The sequence below is a fragment of the Achroia grisella genome, unplaced genomic scaffold, assembly GCF_030625045.1.
Source record: "Achroia grisella isolate CSIRO2021 unplaced genomic scaffold, CSIRO_AGI_Agris_v1 utg1360, whole genome shotgun sequence".
NCBI classification, from domain to species: Eukaryota; Metazoa; Arthropoda; class Insecta; order Lepidoptera; family Pyralidae; genus Achroia; species Achroia grisella.
Window position 1 is genome coordinate 275,716 of NW_026712626.1, and position 21,133 is coordinate 296,848.

The following is a 21,133-nucleotide window of genomic DNA, read 5'->3' on the forward strand; positions in this document are numbered from 1 at the left end:
TAGAGTAAAAATCCGAATTAAACTATAAAAAAAAAATTAGGATGGTCAATATTATTGATGAAACAAAAAGGGGTCCATTCCATAACTATACCTATTTCTCCAGCAAACAAATTCACAAAGAAACCATTTCCATATATAATAATATTAAGTATAAAGGAATCGGTCACTAAAATAGCTAAATAACCGAATTATTCATTATTAAGTTAAAACATCATATAATTTATCTGTGACATGTCTTATATCAATCTGGCAGTGCAGGGAATACAGCAACAAAAAAAATAACAGTGAAATAAGATAATGTTAGGAATGTATGGGGCAAAAGTAATAAATAACAGAATCATAAATTATAACAATAAACACGACAATAATATTTACGATAGACAGACTACAATTAAGTCATCTCTGTCTACTGACACGTTCCGATATACGCAAATGAAAATAATTGAAAAAAAAACTGCAACAACAAAGCAAATGCAAATACATTAAATTGTTAAGAAATTATTTATTTTATTTTATTATATTATATAATTTAGAACATTATTTAATAATAATAGCAGTTGAACGTGTCAGAATTATTGTATAAAAGATTGAAAATTGTAAAATCTGAAAAATACATTTTTTTTTCTCCATTTAGAAGACATGAAAATGCAGGTAGACTTTCACAACCAGTATTTAAAAAGGTTCTTCATGCCTTATACACTTTCAGTGAATGTACTTAGTACAGCTAAGTTTCATGCTGGAATTGTTAATTATCAATATTACAAAATTTTGAAAAATGCAAAAGCGTGTAAAGTTTCATAAAGTATAACAAAAAATATTAGATTTATAAATACAAGGACAATGTTCCAGAAATCAATGCTCATATGACTTGATTATTATGTATCATTCAATTAAAAAAAAACATGTATCTTATACAATCCTTGTTTTATATGAATTAATTAAGTATAAAAATTCTACTATGGCCCGTGAACACACGATGATTTTAGCATTAGAATTCAACAAATTTGAGTCTGCACTACAATTATATACAACTATAATGAAATTATGAGCTTTACTTTGCACATTGTTATGTATATGTAGAATTATAAATAAATAAATAACCAATTAGCACAGCGCCATCTAGTCCCACGGTAAGCACATCTTGTGTTATGGATACTAGACAACTGATATAAATACATAGAATTTTTGTAAATACATCAGACCGATACAAACAATCATAGTCATGAATACAAATGTTTGCATCGTGCGAAGAATCGAACCCGCGAGCATAGGACGTAAAGCTGTGTGATACACCGCTAGACCATCGAAGCGTGATTTTATCCTCGCTATAACAGTCTATTCTTACGAGTACTAATTGAGTGTTCTGATACAGCATCGAGTTTCAAGCAGTTATAAAATACATCGTGTGCGACAGGCCTTATTTAGGATTAAGTTTTAAATAATTTAATATGAATACCTTAATTATAACATTTGTCTTTCTCCAACCCAATTCTACCCTGGTGTAGACCATATAAGAGCTCCAAATATAACTCAATACAATATCAAACAATACTTTTAAAATTTTAAACAATTTAATTATGACGTTAAATGTTTTTTTTTTTCGTCTCACCTTAGAATTCCCTTTGTTTAAAAAAAATATTTGCTTCAAGAGGTAATTATTAATATTGTAATACATAATATATATAGAAAACACTCAGCCCGTACAAACAATCATAATCATGAATGATTGTACCGTGCGAGGATGTGAACCCGCGACCATCAGAAATAAAGCGGTGTGCTAAACGACTAGACCACCGAGGCCGTCAAATTGTGTTTAAAATTATAATATATAAGAATATAAGTGATTTAAAGGATAAATCCAAGGGAATCATATGGCTGGACATTTTTTCGCAATGTATGTTGCTTACAAATTCTCTCGCGTTAAATGCAGCATTTGTTTTTGAACCACCGCATTTGACTAGAAAATAAATCATTGAGTATAAGCTTAAATATATAGTTACATTAGTGCTAATGTCAATGGAACCAGAAGGCAATAGACTAGCTGTTTACAGCGACTTAGTGCGCATAATATCTAATCTTTTGACTATCCAATCACAATAGTTACTGTGATAGAATAGACAGTCAGCCAAAATAAATAACTTTACATATAGATAACTTCATAAACACCTCGTCATTATATTTAAAAAAATATATATACTAAATTATATTTAAATCAGATGAAACCTAAGGCTTTATGACTCTATTCCTTCGTCTTCTTTACAATGAATCCATCAACGTCAGGCTATATTGTATTTTTATACACTAGTAATTTATTATTTTAGCATGTCTATTATACCATAAACATTGTATTGACATTAGCATTAATATAACGTTGTTAAAATAATTGTTAGTTGCAGTAAGGAACATTTTTATGAAACTGAAAATTCTACATTTATGATATAAAAAATTATAGTATTACAATTTTCAACAATATTCAGAACACATAGATAAATTGAATAATGTTAACAGTGAAAATAGTATTTTAATAATTTGTAATAAATCGTTACAAAGATGGCGCCATATGTAAAATGCATAAATTTTCTAGTTCCATAACTAAAACAATTATGTGTTGGTACTATTTAAGTAACCGGCCATGATAATAGATTATAAATAGTTTTTAAGATGTTTACACTAACGCTATGTCTACAAGATTCATAACTTAAGACAATAAATATAATAAATTATCTGCACATTCCCTTCGATACGAGAAAAAAGGCGGGAAAGTACGCAGAGAGCGCGTTTTTAAATTTCGAATTTATTTTTTGTTATTCCAGAATACAATGCCAAAGTGCCAGTGCATATTTAAAACAATAAACATGCTCTTGTGTGAGTTGGATGTTTACATAGCCCACTAAAAATGTGTATGCGACTTTTTAAATTTCGAATAACACAAAATTAATTCATTATTAATCTTATATTTGTAGGTTGTAATTTGTGGTTAAACTTTTTAATATTGTTTATAATACTTCTTTTGAAAAAGAACACTATATCAGTCAGTTGAAAAAGGGTAGAAACCACAGCTGAATTTTATATGGGAATTACGATATTTTTTGGTTTTTACAGTCAACTGAGATTTGGATTATTTTAAAACTGGGACTCAAACCCCGACTGAAAATCCATGACAGGTCAGACTTCTGTATGGACCATAGTAGTCGAGAAGTTTATTTAATGTTTCATGTATATTTATATAGCATATCTTTTTTTGTAGTGATATGTTTTATCATATTTTTGTTTTATTGATATATAGGAACTGTTATAGAAAATAAATTATAGAAGAAAGTGACTTATATAAGTAGCTAAAATAGATTACATAAATAAATTATTTTCGAATTCAAGTAGATAATTTATATTAATAGTTTAAATGACGGCTAGTGTTATATAGCCATAAATAATTTTATTTTTCGTCTCTCTGCCTACCCCGTAGAGGATTTATCGTTCATACACATTTTTAAAGTCATCAAAATTTTTCTAAAAGCAGAATATGTACACTACAATAATAAATTATGACAGTAGTATTCAAAACAAATAATTTATATCGATTATTAAAATAAACAAACCATGTCTTACGATTACAAGGATTTATAAGGGACAATACTACAAAAACAGGCTCCATTATTCGCTTCCGACCAAGTACATACGACATCACCGCTAACAATTAGCAAGGCACGTAATTTTTTATATTTAGTCTGTAATAAATAACCAATGCTAGCCCATACTGTGAAAATACAATGGTACGGATACACATGGTTTTAAAAAGCATGCTTAAAAATATTGTAACATGGCTATAAAAAACATGCTTTTGTATTTTAGACATATATCGATAAAATGCTAAACAAATACCGCAAACCGCCAGTATTGTCTTTGATCGTTTGCCTTTCGCGTTATGGATAATACGATTATTACTATGTAAACAATGTTCATGAGATTTGCCGAAGAACGTTATTAATTATCAAGGTGATCGACCTTTGTTTTGGTGCGATATTGTTTTATTATGTACAAGTGTTGTCATATTCATATCACAATTGCATTTAACACATAGGTAGTAAACGCGGTGCATATATTTTTTATGTTAATTTTTTTTTTTTTTATTTCATAGATATTATGCTAATTTTTGTTAACGATGCCGACGAAACTTACAATATATTTGTAGTATAGTTTCGACACGATATGTCATAAGAATGCTCACTGGCACGTGCAATCATTTCTAATAGCATGCTTCTAATAACCATGTGTATTCATAGCCTTAAACTTATTTATTGTCCGTCCTTTCAAACGAAGCCTGAGAGTTGGCACATACACTTTAAAAATAAATACCAGCTCAATAACAAAATGTATAAGAATATAATTCGCTTTTCATTGTTTTCAGATTTAACGATGAGTTCTATTTTCAAAATATAACATTTAAATCTATAGTAAATAAATCGCTATATTATTATATTTTGAAAATCGAATGTGGCTATAATAGTGTTGTATAAAAATTCCTAAAAAGTTATATATGTGCTTACTCTCGTCATATTTTAAAAACAATCAGCCCAAATACTGGTACATAAGGTGTATATTTTAATAGCTAGTATTATGACAAATTTATCTTACCGTCATACTCGTGTTGATGTCGTTTAATGTGTGACTTAACAAATCAATAATGAATCTATAAAACCAATATTTACTATAAAACCTTTCATTTTATATTTAATACTATTCAATGACTATTAAAAATGGAGCCTTCTAAACAGATATAAAGAATACGAAAGCATACTGTCTTTTGCACGTATTATGCATTAGTATTATTTTTATCTCGCTATATTTCGTGTTTCGTTTTTAATTTTACTCGTTTAGCTTTGAACTTCATTTTAAAATGGCGTCCTATCAAAAAATGGATGCCGATCACAAATGGCGCGAAATCGATATCGGTCGCCATGTTGCTTTTATCCATGAATATGGATTGTTTAGAATTTTATGTAGTAAATTGACAAGTGTCATTCAGTCTTCTTTCTTCTCTGTATCGGATTTCGGTTCCTCCTCGGCTGTTGAGGTGGGCCGATCCGAATCTCCATCTGAACCTTAAAAACGAACATAGAGATCACTTATGTGCCAATCGTTCCTTAAAAAAATGTATACCTTATAGTCTGTTTTTTAATCCCGGAGACAAATTCGACGTTTCCGATGTTGCCAGTTTTTGCATTTTTTAAATAGGGTTGTGGCACTATCGGAAATTAATATTAATTACACATTTTCATAGGTTACTCAGTCAATAATGTGTGGGTGTTTATTTAAAACGCAATATCACAAAATTAATAATGTATACGTATTAATAAATTTATGGTTAATAAATAGTTTTATTTTATTTTTCACGATAATAAAGAACTAACTGCATTTTTTATAAAACAAATGACCTTCTTATAGTGTCATATATCATAAAACATACACCTAATTAGAATATTTTGCTGTTTGAAAGAAAAAAATGTTGATTTGTAGCTTAATACTGTAAAAAATACAATTTGTACGGAAACGACAAAAATGTATTTTTATGCTGTATAACACGACGACAGTAATGGAAACACTAGTGAATTTAGAATTCAGTTGTGGAAACGTAATTTAAAGTTTTAAAACTAAACATATTAGTAAAAGCTTCCGATTAAACAAATCGGTACCGCATATACATCACTATCCCGCTATAGGTGGTAATATTATTTGAAACTATAACACCTGTCAAATTGGTCTCCGCGATTAAAAAACAGACTATACATGAGGTAAACTTACCGCCAATTTTCAGTACACCATTATGTTTCTCGTCTTCGCTATCGCTTCCAGAACTAGGGACCGGTGAGTCATCATCTGACGAACAAAATAAATAAAAAAATAAACATTTATAAATACATTTTAATTTAATTAGTTCTACCCATTTAGATGTATCAAATCAGATTACAAGAAAGAATACGTTGCGGTTTTTGTGTTGATTATTCGAAAAGCAACACGCAAGTTACTTGTTCTTTGTTCTTGTGATGAGACTACGCTCCAAATTAGTAGTATAAAGGAATAATATTAATGGGGACATTGCTAGCAATGTACTCTATTTCCCCTGGAAAACATTGAGATAAATTCCTGGTGAATTGGCAACGATTGGCTAACTAACCTGACTGCATTCTCATTTATAAGCTATTACTTTAAAATTACATAAAAATCCATTCAGAAGTTTTTGCGTGAAAGAGTAACAAACATTCATTTACATGCACAAACTTTCGCGTTTATAATATTAAAATAATATTCAATCACTGATTCTATTTATTGTTAAATTAATAATAGGTTAACTACTGGTGAATTCATGTCTTACTGGATATTTCTATAACCAGAGAAGGTACCCAAAATCCCTGATGGATCAATTTGACACGCCTATTTTACTAGATATATTTGAATTCTGGTTTACACAATACCTCTGGCCACCCCACTTAGGGTACTATCGTGATAATATGTTTATTTCTTTATTTCATACTACTAATGGCCCATATTATAAATACCTTACAGACTAACATACATATGAAAGATATTACATTTAATATAAATTGTCTGTGTGGTCACGGCACTGATGACGGTAATCTGCCACGATAGCGCCAATACACACCCCCTTCAGCCAATAGTCCTCCTTCATGAAGGTGGTCAGCATGTTGGTGGGATCTTGGGCCACAATCGACTTGAAACTCGCGTTATGACTCGATTTCAGCTTTCCCTCAAGGTCAGGTTACTTTTGGTCCATATGTAGTCGACAATGTCCTGCTCCTTAGTGGTGTAGTGTAAACGGGACAGGTACATTTCCCAAATATTATAACTAAGGGTCGGTACAAACCTGCTGTCGCCATCGGTAAAGCGCGTGGGGAAGACAGTAGAGGCGCAGCGGGCCGTTGCTTCCGCGCTGGGTTCATCTTACCACAGTACGCACATACATATGATACGAATTCGAATTCCTCCACCATCGCCATACCTGTAGAATTCAAATCCAAAATATCTTTATTCATGTAGGTCTATTACAGACTCTTATGATATGTCATATATCTTAATGTTCGGTGACCAAACTGCGACAGTTTGGTTTTAAATAGAAACTGACGGTAGATTTTACATATCATAAGAGTCCGTAATAGATCTACATGAATAAAGATATTTTGATTCAATGTTATTTTTTGTAAAACTTCCCATTATAATAATAATATCCCTGGGCAATTTTCACAGTGTCGTCTAGTCCCAAACTAAGCAAAACTTGTGTTGTGGGTACTAAACATCTATATATATATACATATATGTATATAATATATTTTTTTTAAATACATATATAATACACACAGACCGATATAAACAATCATACTCATGAATACAAATGTTTGAACCGTGCGAGGAATCGAACCCGCGTCCACTTTTCTAAAGCGTTAACCACTGAGATCATCAATAGACTGTTATCTATAAATATAATGTACATTGATTTAAAATTGATTAAAAGGAAGATATCTATCTAATCTAAATGTGTTTTTTTTATTTATATATTCAATTAATACTATATAAACTTATAGCTGATTGTCAACACGATTATATCTTAAAACTTAACTTTAACTATATTTAGAGAGGTATATTCTAATTTTATTTACTAGAGAAATCAGTTAGCGAATAAAAATGTAATTTCTATTTTAATATTGTTGTAATTATTATATATAATTTACTTTCTCTCTATCAATATATTGTTATAAAATTAATTATAATAAAATGGTAATACTAAACAAAAACATTTTTCTGACGAGCTACTCACTTGTCGGCGACTTGTTCACACATGCAATTTTAACTTTTAACGCACCGCGTCCTTTTTTTTAAATTGTTTATTCATTCTAATATTTATTATAAATAAAGCTTTGTAGTTTATTAACAAGTGTTACTTTAGACTGCCAAAAAAATTTAAGTTTTAATTGGCCCGTTGATGAATATGGTTGCTCACCACTGTTTAGTAAATTGTAAACAAACTAACCATTGTGTGATTTGCATTCCGAGCATATAAGCGCCATACGATGGTTGGGCCCCTCCTTCAGTAGGTAGTCGACCACTTTGTCCAACGCTGACCGGTTCTTGTCTAGAAGCGGTCGCGGCAGCTGGTCCGACTTTATGAAACAATTTTATTTTAATAAATCTTTTTTATTTATTTATTTTATTTAATTCAGGCTACATAGCTCATATTAGCGACTAGCTTTTGCCCGCGGCTTCGCTCGCGTTAATTTATCCCCTTAGGGGTGGAATTTATCAAAATCCTTTCTTAGCGGATGCCTACGTCATAACATCTATCTCCATACCAAATTTCAGCCCGATCCGTCCAGTGGTTTGGGCTGTGCGTTGATAGATCACTACGTCAGTCACCTTTGAGTTATATATATTTAGACTAACTAAATAATAATAAAATATAAATTCAAATTCTTATTATGGTCACGGCACTGGTGAACGGCAATCTACCACGATAGCGCCGATACACCACCCCAGAGCACTCGCCTACGCTAACGGTTTACGCTGGTAGGACACCAGGAAAAAGATGAACATGAAAGCAGATCAGTTGGCCCATCGTAGTAAATTTGCCAGGAATTTATCACGATCGTTTCCAGGTGCAGATTAATATCAGGTTGACCTCTATGCGGTTCCCTAAAACCATAAATCTACCTCACGCCCAATTTTCGTCCTCCACTACCTGCCAGGATAAACTAAAAGCAAAGAAGAGTGAACTGACGTGTCTTACTTTATTATCAATTAAAGAAATATATTATTTAGGAAAACGTCACTGAATTAGTCATACATTGTGGATGACAATGTATGTAAGTTCACTACACTAGATATAATAACATCTATTCAAAAGAGCAACACACAAGTTTCTTGCTCATTCTTCTAGTGAAGGGTCTGCGTTCCGAATTAGTGGTAGAATAAAAAAATATGACTATTCAAAAGTGCTTGTATCGAGTTATTTTAATTTATTTGAATAGAGAATAGTTCTATTTCTATCCTTGCCTAGTTTACCATTCCGACTAACCCAATAGGCGATAGTTATACCTTACCATCAGGACAAGTTTACCATTCTTTACCACTAAAATTACATAAAAAAAATTAACTCACCCTAAGTCTGGGCCCTTTGTATATAGCGGGCGTATTGTTCAAAGCAACCACATTCATATTATTGCTGACTGGTGTTGACGACTGCAGAGCCAGTTGACGCTGTCTCAACTGACCAGGAGTCGCTGAAATGAAAACATCATATTAAAACAGTGGTACACCCACAATGAAGGAGTTCATGATCTTATGGCAGTTTTTCAGTCGACAAAGTGTGATATTGCGTATTTAACGAAAATAATCCAAACTTTGAAATATGTGACGTCACAGTACGGGAAGTCACGCATGCAACCAACTAAAGGATAGGGGTTTATTTCATATACATCGGCCTCGGTGGTCTAGCGGTTCACACCGCTTCCTTCCGATGGACGCAAGTTCGATTCCGCGCAGTGAAAACATTTATATTCATGAGTATGGTTGTATCGGTCTGGGTGTTTTATAAGTATATTATGTAAGTATTTATATCAGTTGCCTAGTACCTATAAAACAAGCGCTGCTTAACTGAGATTAGATGACGCTGTGTTAATTGTCCAGGTCTATTAATTATTATTATATTGTTTACTAGCTACTCGCCCCGGCTTCGCGCGGGAGTCATGTATTATATATATAAACCTTCCTTTTGAATCACTCTATCTATTTAAAAAAACCGCTTCAAAATCCGTTGCGTATTTTTAAAGATTTAAGCATACATAGGGACGGACAGACAGCGAAAGTGACTTTGTTTTATACTATGTAATGATTCTCAATAGCATTAATTTTAAAGTATTGCGATATATAGATCTCGACTCTTACTTTAAATTAAATATAAACGATTCTACTTGATATTCAAACGATCGTTCAATATCGGATAGATATCGTATAATTATGTGATAAGATACTGTAATCTATTGCGGTTTTGGAATTTGTTGGTAAGGAAGTATTTGCAATACAAAACGGATATTAAATTGATTTTGCCCGCCTCGGTGATTTAACGGTTTAGCACCGCCATCCGATGGTCGAGGGTTCGATTCCTCGCACGGTACAAACATTTATATTGATGTGTATGATTATTTGTATCGGTCTGTTGGCGTGTTTTATGTGTATATTATGTATGTATTTACAAAAAAAATATCTAAGTATTTGTATCAGTTTTTAGTACCCATAACACAAGTTCTGCTTGCCGTGGGACTAGATGGCGCTGTGTTAATTATTCAGAGTTATTTATTATTATTTATTTAACTAGCTAATTAATTACAATTTATGATAGGTATGTAACAAAATAAATGCATTTATTTTTATATAGGGTACATGCACTAATTCTCATACGGCAAAAAATAACATCCAGTATAAAAAAATGTGTTATCATCTAGAATTAAAGTATATTTACAAGGAAACTACCTGGGGATGGTGAACTAGGGCTATTACCGGGTACGTTGAGTGTAGGCACGAACGGTTTTAGAGCTTTCGACTGTTCCTCTGGGCTGCCGTACTTATCCAGGAGGTTTTTTGCAACCTGTAAACAGATTTGATACACTCTATATTACACTTGTAATCTATACATAGTATAAAACAAAATGAGCCGCGTCATTTTGCTTATCTTTTAAATTACGAAACGGATTTAAATGCAGTTTTCAACAATAGATAGAGTAATTCAAGAGTAGTAGAGAGTAGTAGTAGAGTAGTAGAGTAGAGTACTAAGTAGAGCTTGTGTTATGGGTACTAGACAACTGATAGACATACTTAGATACATTTTTTTTTGTAAAAAACAAATTTATTGGTCTGGGTGTTTTTGTATATATGTCTGTATGTAACATATATACAGAAACACCCAGACCAATAAAAATGTTTTTACCGTGCGAGGAATCGAACCCGCAATCATCGGAATTAGGGTGCCAAACCGCTAGTCCACCAAGGCCTACAAAATGATTTGATATTTTTTTTTATAAATTTTTAATTAAATTCCCGTACATCATATTTATGTAATTTACTGCAAATAAAATGAGAATTTTATACCTTATATGTTTCCGTATTCATAACCTCTTCTAGTATCTGCTTCTTCTCTTCTTTCATCTTGTTTAGTTTTATTCTGTTCTTGATGATCGATCGTTTGTAATACCACCGTATGGATGACCGGAGTGATATTGCTCTACGGACAGATGTTTTAATAATTTAATATATACATACATAATCGCAATTTAATTAAACCTATGGTTTAAAAGTATATTACGATATAAGTGTGTTATTATGGTAACTCGTATAACACACGAGGCGGAATTTCAGCACGAGCCAAAGGCGACGGCATAATAGAGCTGAGTGTGTTAAAAACGAATGTACATCGTACGACGTTTTTCAACACACTTGATTTTAAATAAACTCAACCATAAAACTATTATGCATACTGTTGCTTTTCCATTGTTTTACTTTTTTAAAACAGCACGCTGCCTATATTGACTGGCGCCACGCAGGGGTCAGTTCGAAATTAGATAAAAAATATAATAGCAAATAGTGCGGTTATGGAATATAAAATTAATTGCCTTTATAACGCACGTGTTTTATAAATCGAAAACCGGTGAAATTCGGTCCACTTTACGTGCAAATATTTTGAATAAAAAAATACAATTCCATTTTTGTATTAAAATGTTAAAATAAATTTAATACTCACACTATTGGGAAAACGACAAACGGCGAGGCATACATAACTGAATGTACCCAGTGTTGCCCTCTGCCCATATAGACGTAATAGTACAAAATCAGGAAAATAACATAAAGTCCAACTGAGTACGTGTTGACATAGTTGTTTAGGCGTCTTTGCCTCTGTACATATGACATGTCATCTTCCTCGATGCTTTTTATCTGCGTTTCCAGTCTTTCTAGAACCTCCGATGTTGTTTTTTTGCGCTGTAACAAATAAAATGTTTGTTTAGGTAACTGGAATAGCAAAATGGTTTGAAATTACGAAGGCCTGAGCCGAGGTTCGAACCCCGAGCGTTACCCTCAAACTAATGTCGTATCCATCAGCTAGAAATTGGTCTTCAGCTGTTCCATAAATGGTTCCGCGGGTTTGGACTGCTATCTGCACTCGCCCCCTATCGACCGATGAAGCTATAAAGGAAGCGATGAAGGTGTGCTAAACCGCTAGACAACCGAGGCCGTCTGGCACTATGGCAATGAACTATACCAATAATACCTACTACGATATTTTTTTTAATGAAAGTCTGCTGTAAGTAGAGCGAGACGAAAGAGCTTGCGGTTAACTAAAAACAATGAAGGTTTTAAAATAGTCTTTGATATCAAATTTAAAGTTTATGGCACTTAAAACAAAGCTTACCTTAAATTTAAGTTAATTTATACATATATATACTAACTGACCCTGCAAACGTTGTTTCGTCATATACATTAAAATCGATATTAAAAAATAGGGGTTGATAGTAGAAGGGTGAAAATTTAAGGTAGTATGTATCTATTATATTTTTGAAGCCATATTAAAAAAAATTGAAATTTAAAATGTTGTCACAAATTTAAAAAATATGTTAGAGGTGGACAACCCTTATCACTTAGGGATATAAAATAGATAGTAGCCAATTTTCAGACCTACTGAATACGTATATAAAATTTCATAAAAATCGGTCAAGACGTTTCGGAGGTATATGGTAGTTAACATTGTGACACGAAAATTTTATATATAAGATATACCTATATGTTTATCATGACTCATGACATTAAATATACCTATGCAGCTATTGGAATTAGAACTAGTCACAATTGTATTATTATTAGGACATAATGGAATTAACAGATTTAGATAAAAACAATAATGGACAACAAAGTTTAGATAAGATCTAATATCTTTCATGAAAATCAGTACGTATTTAATTCAATACTTTATTTGCAAAAACACAGGTACAAATTACTTTTTATATATAAAAATAAATTGCATTAAAATATTATTGCGACTATAAATTGAGATGTAAGCTATCCTATCTTTCAAGTTGGATCAAATTGTACACAATGTGCAAATCAAATTTGCAATCAGTTCAGTTTAGGAGTCTCTCGCGGACAAACAACGTGACACGTAATTTTTATATATAAAGAAATAATTTAACACACCACACACCATGTTTTGACTGACTCCGATTCCTTTAAAAAAACGAACAGGTACAAAGTTGACGGAATAACTATGAATATTATTCATAGTATATAGGACAATATCAGTAGTAAATAGACGGATACGGCAATAGGTCAATATCAATTAATTGACAGATCAAATAGATAGACAATAAAACAAAATGAAATTCAACAAAAGTATGCACTTTAAAGAAAGTTGAAAACTATGCAAGAGGCATACGGCCAGCAGTGGAATAATATATGCCAAAGAAGAAGATACACATAAAAAAAATCAAATATTAATATTACAACCTAGAGACCCCAAATTGGACGGAATTTGTCCGAAAACTCTTCATATATTTGAAATAGAAATAGAAATAGAAATAATCTGTATTCAAATAAACTTAATATAAGCACTTTTGAATAGTCAAATTTTTTTATTCTACCGCTCATTCGGAATGCAGACTCATCACAAGAAGAATGAGCAAGAAACTTGTGTGTTGCTCTTTTAAATAAATATGGATTTACTTATATCTAATTAACAACAAGGATTAGGCATGCGACAATCAAGATAGAAACCGCTACGCAATTTGATCATATTAGGTGTTATTTTGCGGCTTCACACATGCTAATAGGAGCGGAATTAAAGGAAATAATACAAATTCATTAAGTAATGATAACTTTCTGATATTTTTATTTCCGACTGATTCTGCATAGATGTAAATACTGGTAACAAACTAAATTAATTCGAGAGACGCTCGACAATTATTGATAATTTTTTTATTTTGTTAATTTCGCTATTTGACAGTTTGTCACACAGTCCTAAAATGTAATGCTGAACAAAATTTATTTAAAAAACCTAACACGCAACGTTCGCACATTTCTTGGCCGTTTTTTTTTTTTGATGAGTCAGCGTTCCGAATGAGTGTTAGTATTTAATATGTGAGACGAGAGGATCCCATTCACTCGACATAATGATAAAAAAACCTATAAATAACAAAGTAACTCTTTACGTCTATTTCTTCTAAAATACGGTATAGTTTACCATAGTTCGTGAATTTCTTTCGAAAGTTTGTTGGTGTAATACATGCATATATAGTATATATATACTATACTATATCATCCACCGTCACATACATTCTACACTCAAGATGAGCTGAGGCGGGTCGCTGTAGCCCAGCGACTATTAAAAAACATATGAAATGAACAAATACATATAATGCGTAAATTTATGTTATAAAACTGTGTACAATTCTCACAGCGCCCCCTTGTCTTAAACTAAGAAGAGCTTGTTTTATGGGTACTAGACAATTGTTTAAATACATCTTATATATAAAATTCTCGTGTCACAGTTTTCGTTCCCATACTCCTCCGAAACGGCTTGACCGATTCTCATGAAATTTTGTGAGCGTATTGAGTAGGTCTGAGAATCGGCCAACATCCATTTTTCATCCCCTTAAATGTTAGGGGTAGTCCAACCCTAAATTTATTTTTTATTTTTTAGACAAAATTTTTAGTTTCTATTTTTTTATGTTACAACATACAAAAATACATACAATCCTAAATTTTGACCCTTCTATCATCAACCCCTATTTTTTTATAGCGTTATTAATTTATATGGCAAAACAACGTTTGCCGGGACAGCTAGTAATTTATATAAAAAACTTATAAAAACAATAATACTCATGAATACAAATGAACAGACTATCTGAATATATATAAGACTAGATAAATATATATATATATATATCGACGGCCTCGGTAGTCTAGCGGTTCAGCAAAACGTGCAATGCTATACTTCCGATTGTCGCGGTTGCGGCCCACGCACGGTGCAAGCATTTGTATTCATGAGTATGATTGATTGTATCGGTCTTGGTGTTTTCTACATAGGTATATGAGAATATCACGATCACCCATGCGATGGACCGACCAAGTTAAAGCAGCGGTAGGCGGTCCATTCCACGAGTGTACCAGAATGGTAGCCAGTAGGGAGAAATGGCGTGCTGTCGTAAGGCGGACGAGATCTGCCTCTCACTCCACTACAGAATTGCTACTTATATTATCAAGGGATAATCGAATAAGAAGAGATACAAAAATATTTAAAAAGAAATATCTGGGTATTTATATCAGTTGTCTAGTTCCCATAACACAAGCTGTACTTAGTTTGGGACTAGATGGCGCGTGAATTGTCCAGGGTTATTAATACTATCATTATTATATTTATCTAGCAATAGTCGTTATAGATACTTTTCTACGTAGTTATAACACCGGACCAAAAATTTCGCGAGAAAGTGAAAGTACTCGCTCGTTCACTCGAGACCACGCTTTGAGATTGTAACTGTCATAGTGATTTGAAAGTTCGCAAAAACCATCATCTATATCTTCACGATCATTATCCTCGACAGGGTAATCAGTATTATTGTTAATGCCGACGTCGTAGTGAAAAGTGATTTTTACATGACCAAGGTTTTTTTTTATAGAATAGGACAAACTACTTTTCAGCTAAAGTACTAGTAGTATAAAAATAAGCTGATGGTAAGTGATTACCGCCGCCGCCAATGAACACCTCGCAACACCAGGGAAATAGCAAGTGCGTTGCCGGCTCTTTAAATTTCAATATCGTATCGGTTCGGAAATTCTACTGGTTATGCGTGGCAAAGTTTCTGGAAAAACGCACTGTGGAGGGCCGCCATTCGTTCATATAATCAGGATGGCATTTTAGTTTCTTGCTCTCTACTCAGAACATCCTTAGGGATATATGCGGTAGAAAATGCACAGAGATGCAATATCTTTCCGCAAAACCTGTCGAGTCGAAAGGTCGAATCTGTCACAAAGACGTTGATTACCAATGGCCACTCAGTTTTGAATGCGGTCAAATGGAATTAAATGTTTTCTGCTTGTCAAATTGCTAGCTCTCTATAATCCCCATTTAGTGATATTGACTATTAGGAGCTAGCAATTTGACGCTTGCATATATCAGTACATTCGAGATTCCAAGGTTGAATTTGATTTTCAATTGCAGGACTTATCAGCGATTATATCGTGAGTCATGCAAGATTGATGAATCTCAAGTGATTTCATCTATTTTCGTGTTCATGCGTTGTAAAATACATTGTAATATTTTAATATGAGATAAATGTAGATAGATTAGCCTCAGTATATATTTACATGCCATAATGTTAAAAACACATGAAGTCAGTTCACTTAGCTCTTGGCCAGTGAACTATTTTTTCTTTTCCAATGCTGCTTATTGACAATCTGTTTATTTTAAAACAATGTTACAATCTGATGGCTCTTTTTTATAAAATGGTGGTATCCCTTTCAATTGATAAGGCTAGTGGACTGAATTTCAGGCGCTGTTTGCAAATCTTTCCGCTAATCCCTGGATGTCACATTTTTTAAGTTGACAGTTGCTTAGACTGGTAGCTTCTACTGTAGGATTCTATTTCCGGTTTTAATGTGTTTAATTTTATTTAATAATGTGAAATTTGTATTCCCCAATACATAAATAAAACATAAAAGTCGTAGTTTATACTACCTACGACTTTTTTTAATGCATAAGAATGGTACCAGCTGTCATTGTGACTACGTACTACTACGGTATACTGGGGATATGTCAATATCTCTGTTGGCGGCCCTAAATAATCATGATGATTAATTCCTAGTTATCTAACTGTTTCGACCTGACTTCAGCCCTATTCCGACATTCGACATTCCCCACGGTCGCCCCGCCAGCGTACGAGTATATAGTTAACGCAGCTGGATGCACCATAACATATTCATCCACACAAAAAAAAAAACAAATCCTAGATGAAATCTCATAACCACTTAAATAACCATACTATATTCGTCCACTCATAAAAAAATATAACAGCTTCTAGATCGAATATTATAAGCGCTGAAATACCAGTCAATCTTCGTGAAAAAACACGTGTGTGAGCCCCAAAGGCAGTTAACAAAAACGTATATTTAAAACGTAATTCAACCTTTATACTGTTTTATGATCGTACAATGAATAAATTTACAAACAAAATTAGTTAAAAGAGTAACACACAAGTTTCTTGTTTATTCTTCTTTCCTTAGCTCTCCAAAAGAGCGGTAAATTAAAAAAACAAGTAATGACTATCCAAAAGTGTTTAATTATAAGTTTACTTGAATAAAGATTTTTCATTTCTATTCCTGTTTTCCTTAATGAAATACACCATTGTACATTCATTAGCATTGTTTTAATACGCATATATGAATTGTTAATGAATGATATCATTCAATACTATTGTTATATTGAAAACAAAGTCAGACAATATATATTTTTAACAGATAGCAAAAAAAATATTATACCGATTTACAAAACAACCTTGTAGGATTTACCGTAATAGACTTTGTACAATGTCTGGTGTGGGTACCTCTGTCACACCTATTTCAGCCAATAAGCAGCTTCCTTTATATATGACGGCCTCAGTGGTCTAGCGGTTTAGCACACCGCCTAACTTCCGACGGTCGCGGGTTCGATTCCTCGCACGGCACGAACATTTGTATTCATGAATATGATTGTTTGTATGGGTCTGGAAATATTCTATGTATATTATGTATGTATTTACGATAAAAAAATATATATCTATGTATTTGTGTCAGTTATCTAGTAACCATAACACAAGCTTTAGATAGCTCAACTTGGGTCTAGCTGACGCTGTGTCAATTATCCAGAGATTATTATTATTATATATTACATATATGTATATATGTATATGTAATTTGAAGGATCATCCTTCAAATAGTAATAGCAATAGTTTCCTACAAAGTGGACCAAGTGGATGTCGATCCTGTTAAGTATGCAGAACATTATTAATAACTGTTCCCCAATAATAACCATGTCTCTAATCTTGTAATTACACTATCATATCACACACACTCTTCAACTAAAACACATTTTACAAAGCAAGTCACTTAATTAAGTGACATTTTAGAACCTATCAAACACATTTTTTTTCCTCTTCCTATCTGCAATCAGTCCCAGAACTACGAGCAGATTTCTTTTGGTCTGGGAATTAAGAATGAAGTGTCCACCCCAGCGGGAGGATCTGCTTCTTAAGCATACTGCAAACATTACACAATGTCGCATCTTTTTTGTCGCTTGGGGTAAAGTATTTGTAGTAATTGAGCAGCCAGTTGATTTGGGTGTCAACATATAACAAAGTAATCAGCTTCTAATAATCTATTAATAATCTATTTATTTATACTCCATATTGCACCAATTACAGACCAAAAAAAATCAAAATAGTAAATGTACATTAACTGATACAAAAGGAGGTCTTATCGCTAAGCAATCTATTCCTTTGTATAGAAAAAGTAAAAATAAGAAAAGAGCATGTAATAAATATATATGACTACAAATATACATGTTAATATGTATGTTATGGTCAAATTCTATGGAAGACAGCAGTGAAATTACAAATTGAGGTACAAACAAAAATATATCTCAAAAAACGCCAATGCAGGTGTACCACTGGCATTACCACACCTTTTGTGACATACACAGTTTAATCTATAAATTACTGTTAACAGGTTTCATTATACAAATTAATAAAACTCATTTTGAATACAATAATAAAATGATATCATAGTAAAAACTAAATTCAATATTAAAAAGGGATATTTCATCTGTACCTACATAGAGTATCTGTGTATCATGGATTTTTTTTGTCTCCATCTTTCAATAAGTCAAAAACTGAGCAGATGTGATAAGTGTTTATGGAATAAAGTATTAATTAAAATAATTTATCTATGCTAAAATTATATTCATACAGAATACTTAATATAGCCTTCAACTACATTATTATGAAACAGATGCACTTATTGAATAATTATGAAAAGAATAAATATGTTGAAATCTATGTATAGCCAATTTAAGATGTATATGAACAGATAGTTCAAACCTATTATATGTACAATTAAAAAATAATAGGTCACGACCAAAGATTTGAATTCCCGCCAAAAAGAATCTAAAATAACCATAGCATTATCTATCATCTAGGTTCTGGATTTGTACCTACAAAATTTACGTAGCTATTATTTAACTGAATACTTACTCGAAATCTTGATAAAAACCCGAAGAACCCCATTATATCTTGAAGTCAAAATCACAAATAATAAATATTCCTTGTTACACTTATTTAATTTCTGTTGATTCTATTTCGACGTCTAAAAATAAGTTTGGCATAAATTGTGATGACGAATTTGATTGCCGACTTTCTAACCTAGAACACTGGTACGGATAGATATTAGAGAATATTCCAATTAAAAGTATAATGAACTGTAATTAATTAGAAACTAGATCACATATACACAATATTCGATAAAACAAGTAATTCTATTATAGCGAGTACGTCATCGAAACAAATAAAACGCGAGCAGAAGACAATACATGTCGAATTCGACAAGCAAACTGTGTTGCCAAAATAACATTTACAAATTACATTTGTTTTTGTGACGTTTGATAGTATTGTATTATATTAGTATTTACGTACGTATATTATGTAATGCATATATTTCATAGGTTTATTATTTTAAAAAAATTAAGAGCATCTACTCATATAATGGGAATAATAAATCGATGTAATGATAGTGAAAAGAAATGAATTATATTGTTTTTTTTCTCGGTAAATAATTGTAACAGATTACATATTTGTAGTAATAAAGTATCTTTTTTGATATAACGGTCTGTATCCTCGACTATCTATTAGCATCGCACCGACAGGGAATTCATCCTAACACGCTGAAATCTAACTGGTCTCGGACTCTGGGGCTTCGCAGGAGCTTCCTCAAGGGTGCACTTAGATTATGGAATGAACTATCTGTCGAGGTTTACTCTAGAGACTACAGCATGGGATTGTTCCAAGAAGAGTTTATTAAGGTTTCTCATAATACGGTAACGCGTACGTTATACCTTTGGTGCGTCAGGAGTCCCTAGCCTCCGGTAACCATTTAGCATCAGAAAGGCCCTTATGCTTGATTCCCACCATCGTAGTATAAAAAAATGGGCAACCAAATACTATGGAGTCTAGAACATTGTATTTTACTACTCATTTTCCCGTTACTATCCACCCATAACTGAGAAGTTATAGGAGCGGATAGCGCGTACTGCCAAACTCTACCTCTACCGGGTCCTTTCTTCTGTCTCAATCGCCTTTTTAAGTTGCTTTGCTTCTACCCACCTCAAATGATGCGTAATACATATCGGTAATAAGATTTTTTTTGGGTATGTACGTAATACCGTTTTATTACAATATGTAAGGTTAACTTTGGTGAATATAGATAGTGCACTAAATATCATTTCATACTCCACAAATAAAAAAAATAAAAGCATATCTTTTATCCGTAAAAATCTCTACATATTTTGCGGCTAAAAGAAATGCTTTCTTTTATTTTTATAAATATTAAAAAATATTATCCTAGATCATACCTACCCTGAAGAGGGCTAAAATATACTGAGGTGTAAACACTGGCAGCGCCAGAAGAAATAACATAGGTTAAGACAGCACAAACTGACAGAATGACAGTTTTTGATGTCATTCAGTGTCAGTACTGTCATTGTAGTGTAACGTTGAAATAACGAGTAAATGGATAAAACAGCCTTTATCATTATATTTATTTTATGTGTGTAATTCATTGGATTTTATACCACAAATATAATATCATTCTTGTACCGAAAATATCTTTGTTTACGTACTACCCTGATTTACATCAAACAGACGTAAATATGAATCTAATAAGTTCGAAAAAAAAACTTTCTGTGTTAATTTTATTTTTGACTTATTTTCCGTTTGAAATAACCAATAACAAACCAAAATTATTCCAAGAGATGTATTCAAATAGAGTGAAATATGGGCAAGTT

The 21,133-nt window shown here is 32.3% G+C and overlaps 1 protein-coding gene across 2 annotated transcripts; it reads right to left on the minus strand.

Annotated features, from left to right (window-relative positions):
• Window positions 1-4,372: 4,372 nt before the first annotated feature.
• LOC131855273 (endoplasmic reticulum junction formation protein lunapark-B) lies at window positions 4,373-19,664 on the minus strand. Of its 2 annotated transcripts, none has more exons than XM_059206520.1 (9): window positions 19,329-19,664; window positions 11,801-12,036; window positions 11,152-11,284; window positions 10,564-10,651; window positions 9,166-9,287; window positions 8,042-8,171; window positions 6,881-7,015; window positions 5,800-5,874; window positions 4,373-5,099 (listed from the first exon to the last, which is right to left on the minus strand). In XM_059206520.1, the coding sequence occupies exons 1-9, from the start codon at window positions 19,359-19,361 to the stop codon at window positions 5,020-5,022; spliced, it is 1,032 nt and encodes a 343-aa protein (XP_059062503.1). In that variant the 5' UTR covers window positions 19,362-19,664; the 3' UTR covers window positions 4,373-5,019. The 2 variants fall into 2 exon arrangements, with proteins under 2 accessions (XP_059062503.1, XP_059062502.1); XM_059206519.1 differs by having other exon boundaries at window positions 10,537-10,651.
• Between the last annotated feature and the right edge of the window lie 1,469 nt (window positions 19,665-21,133).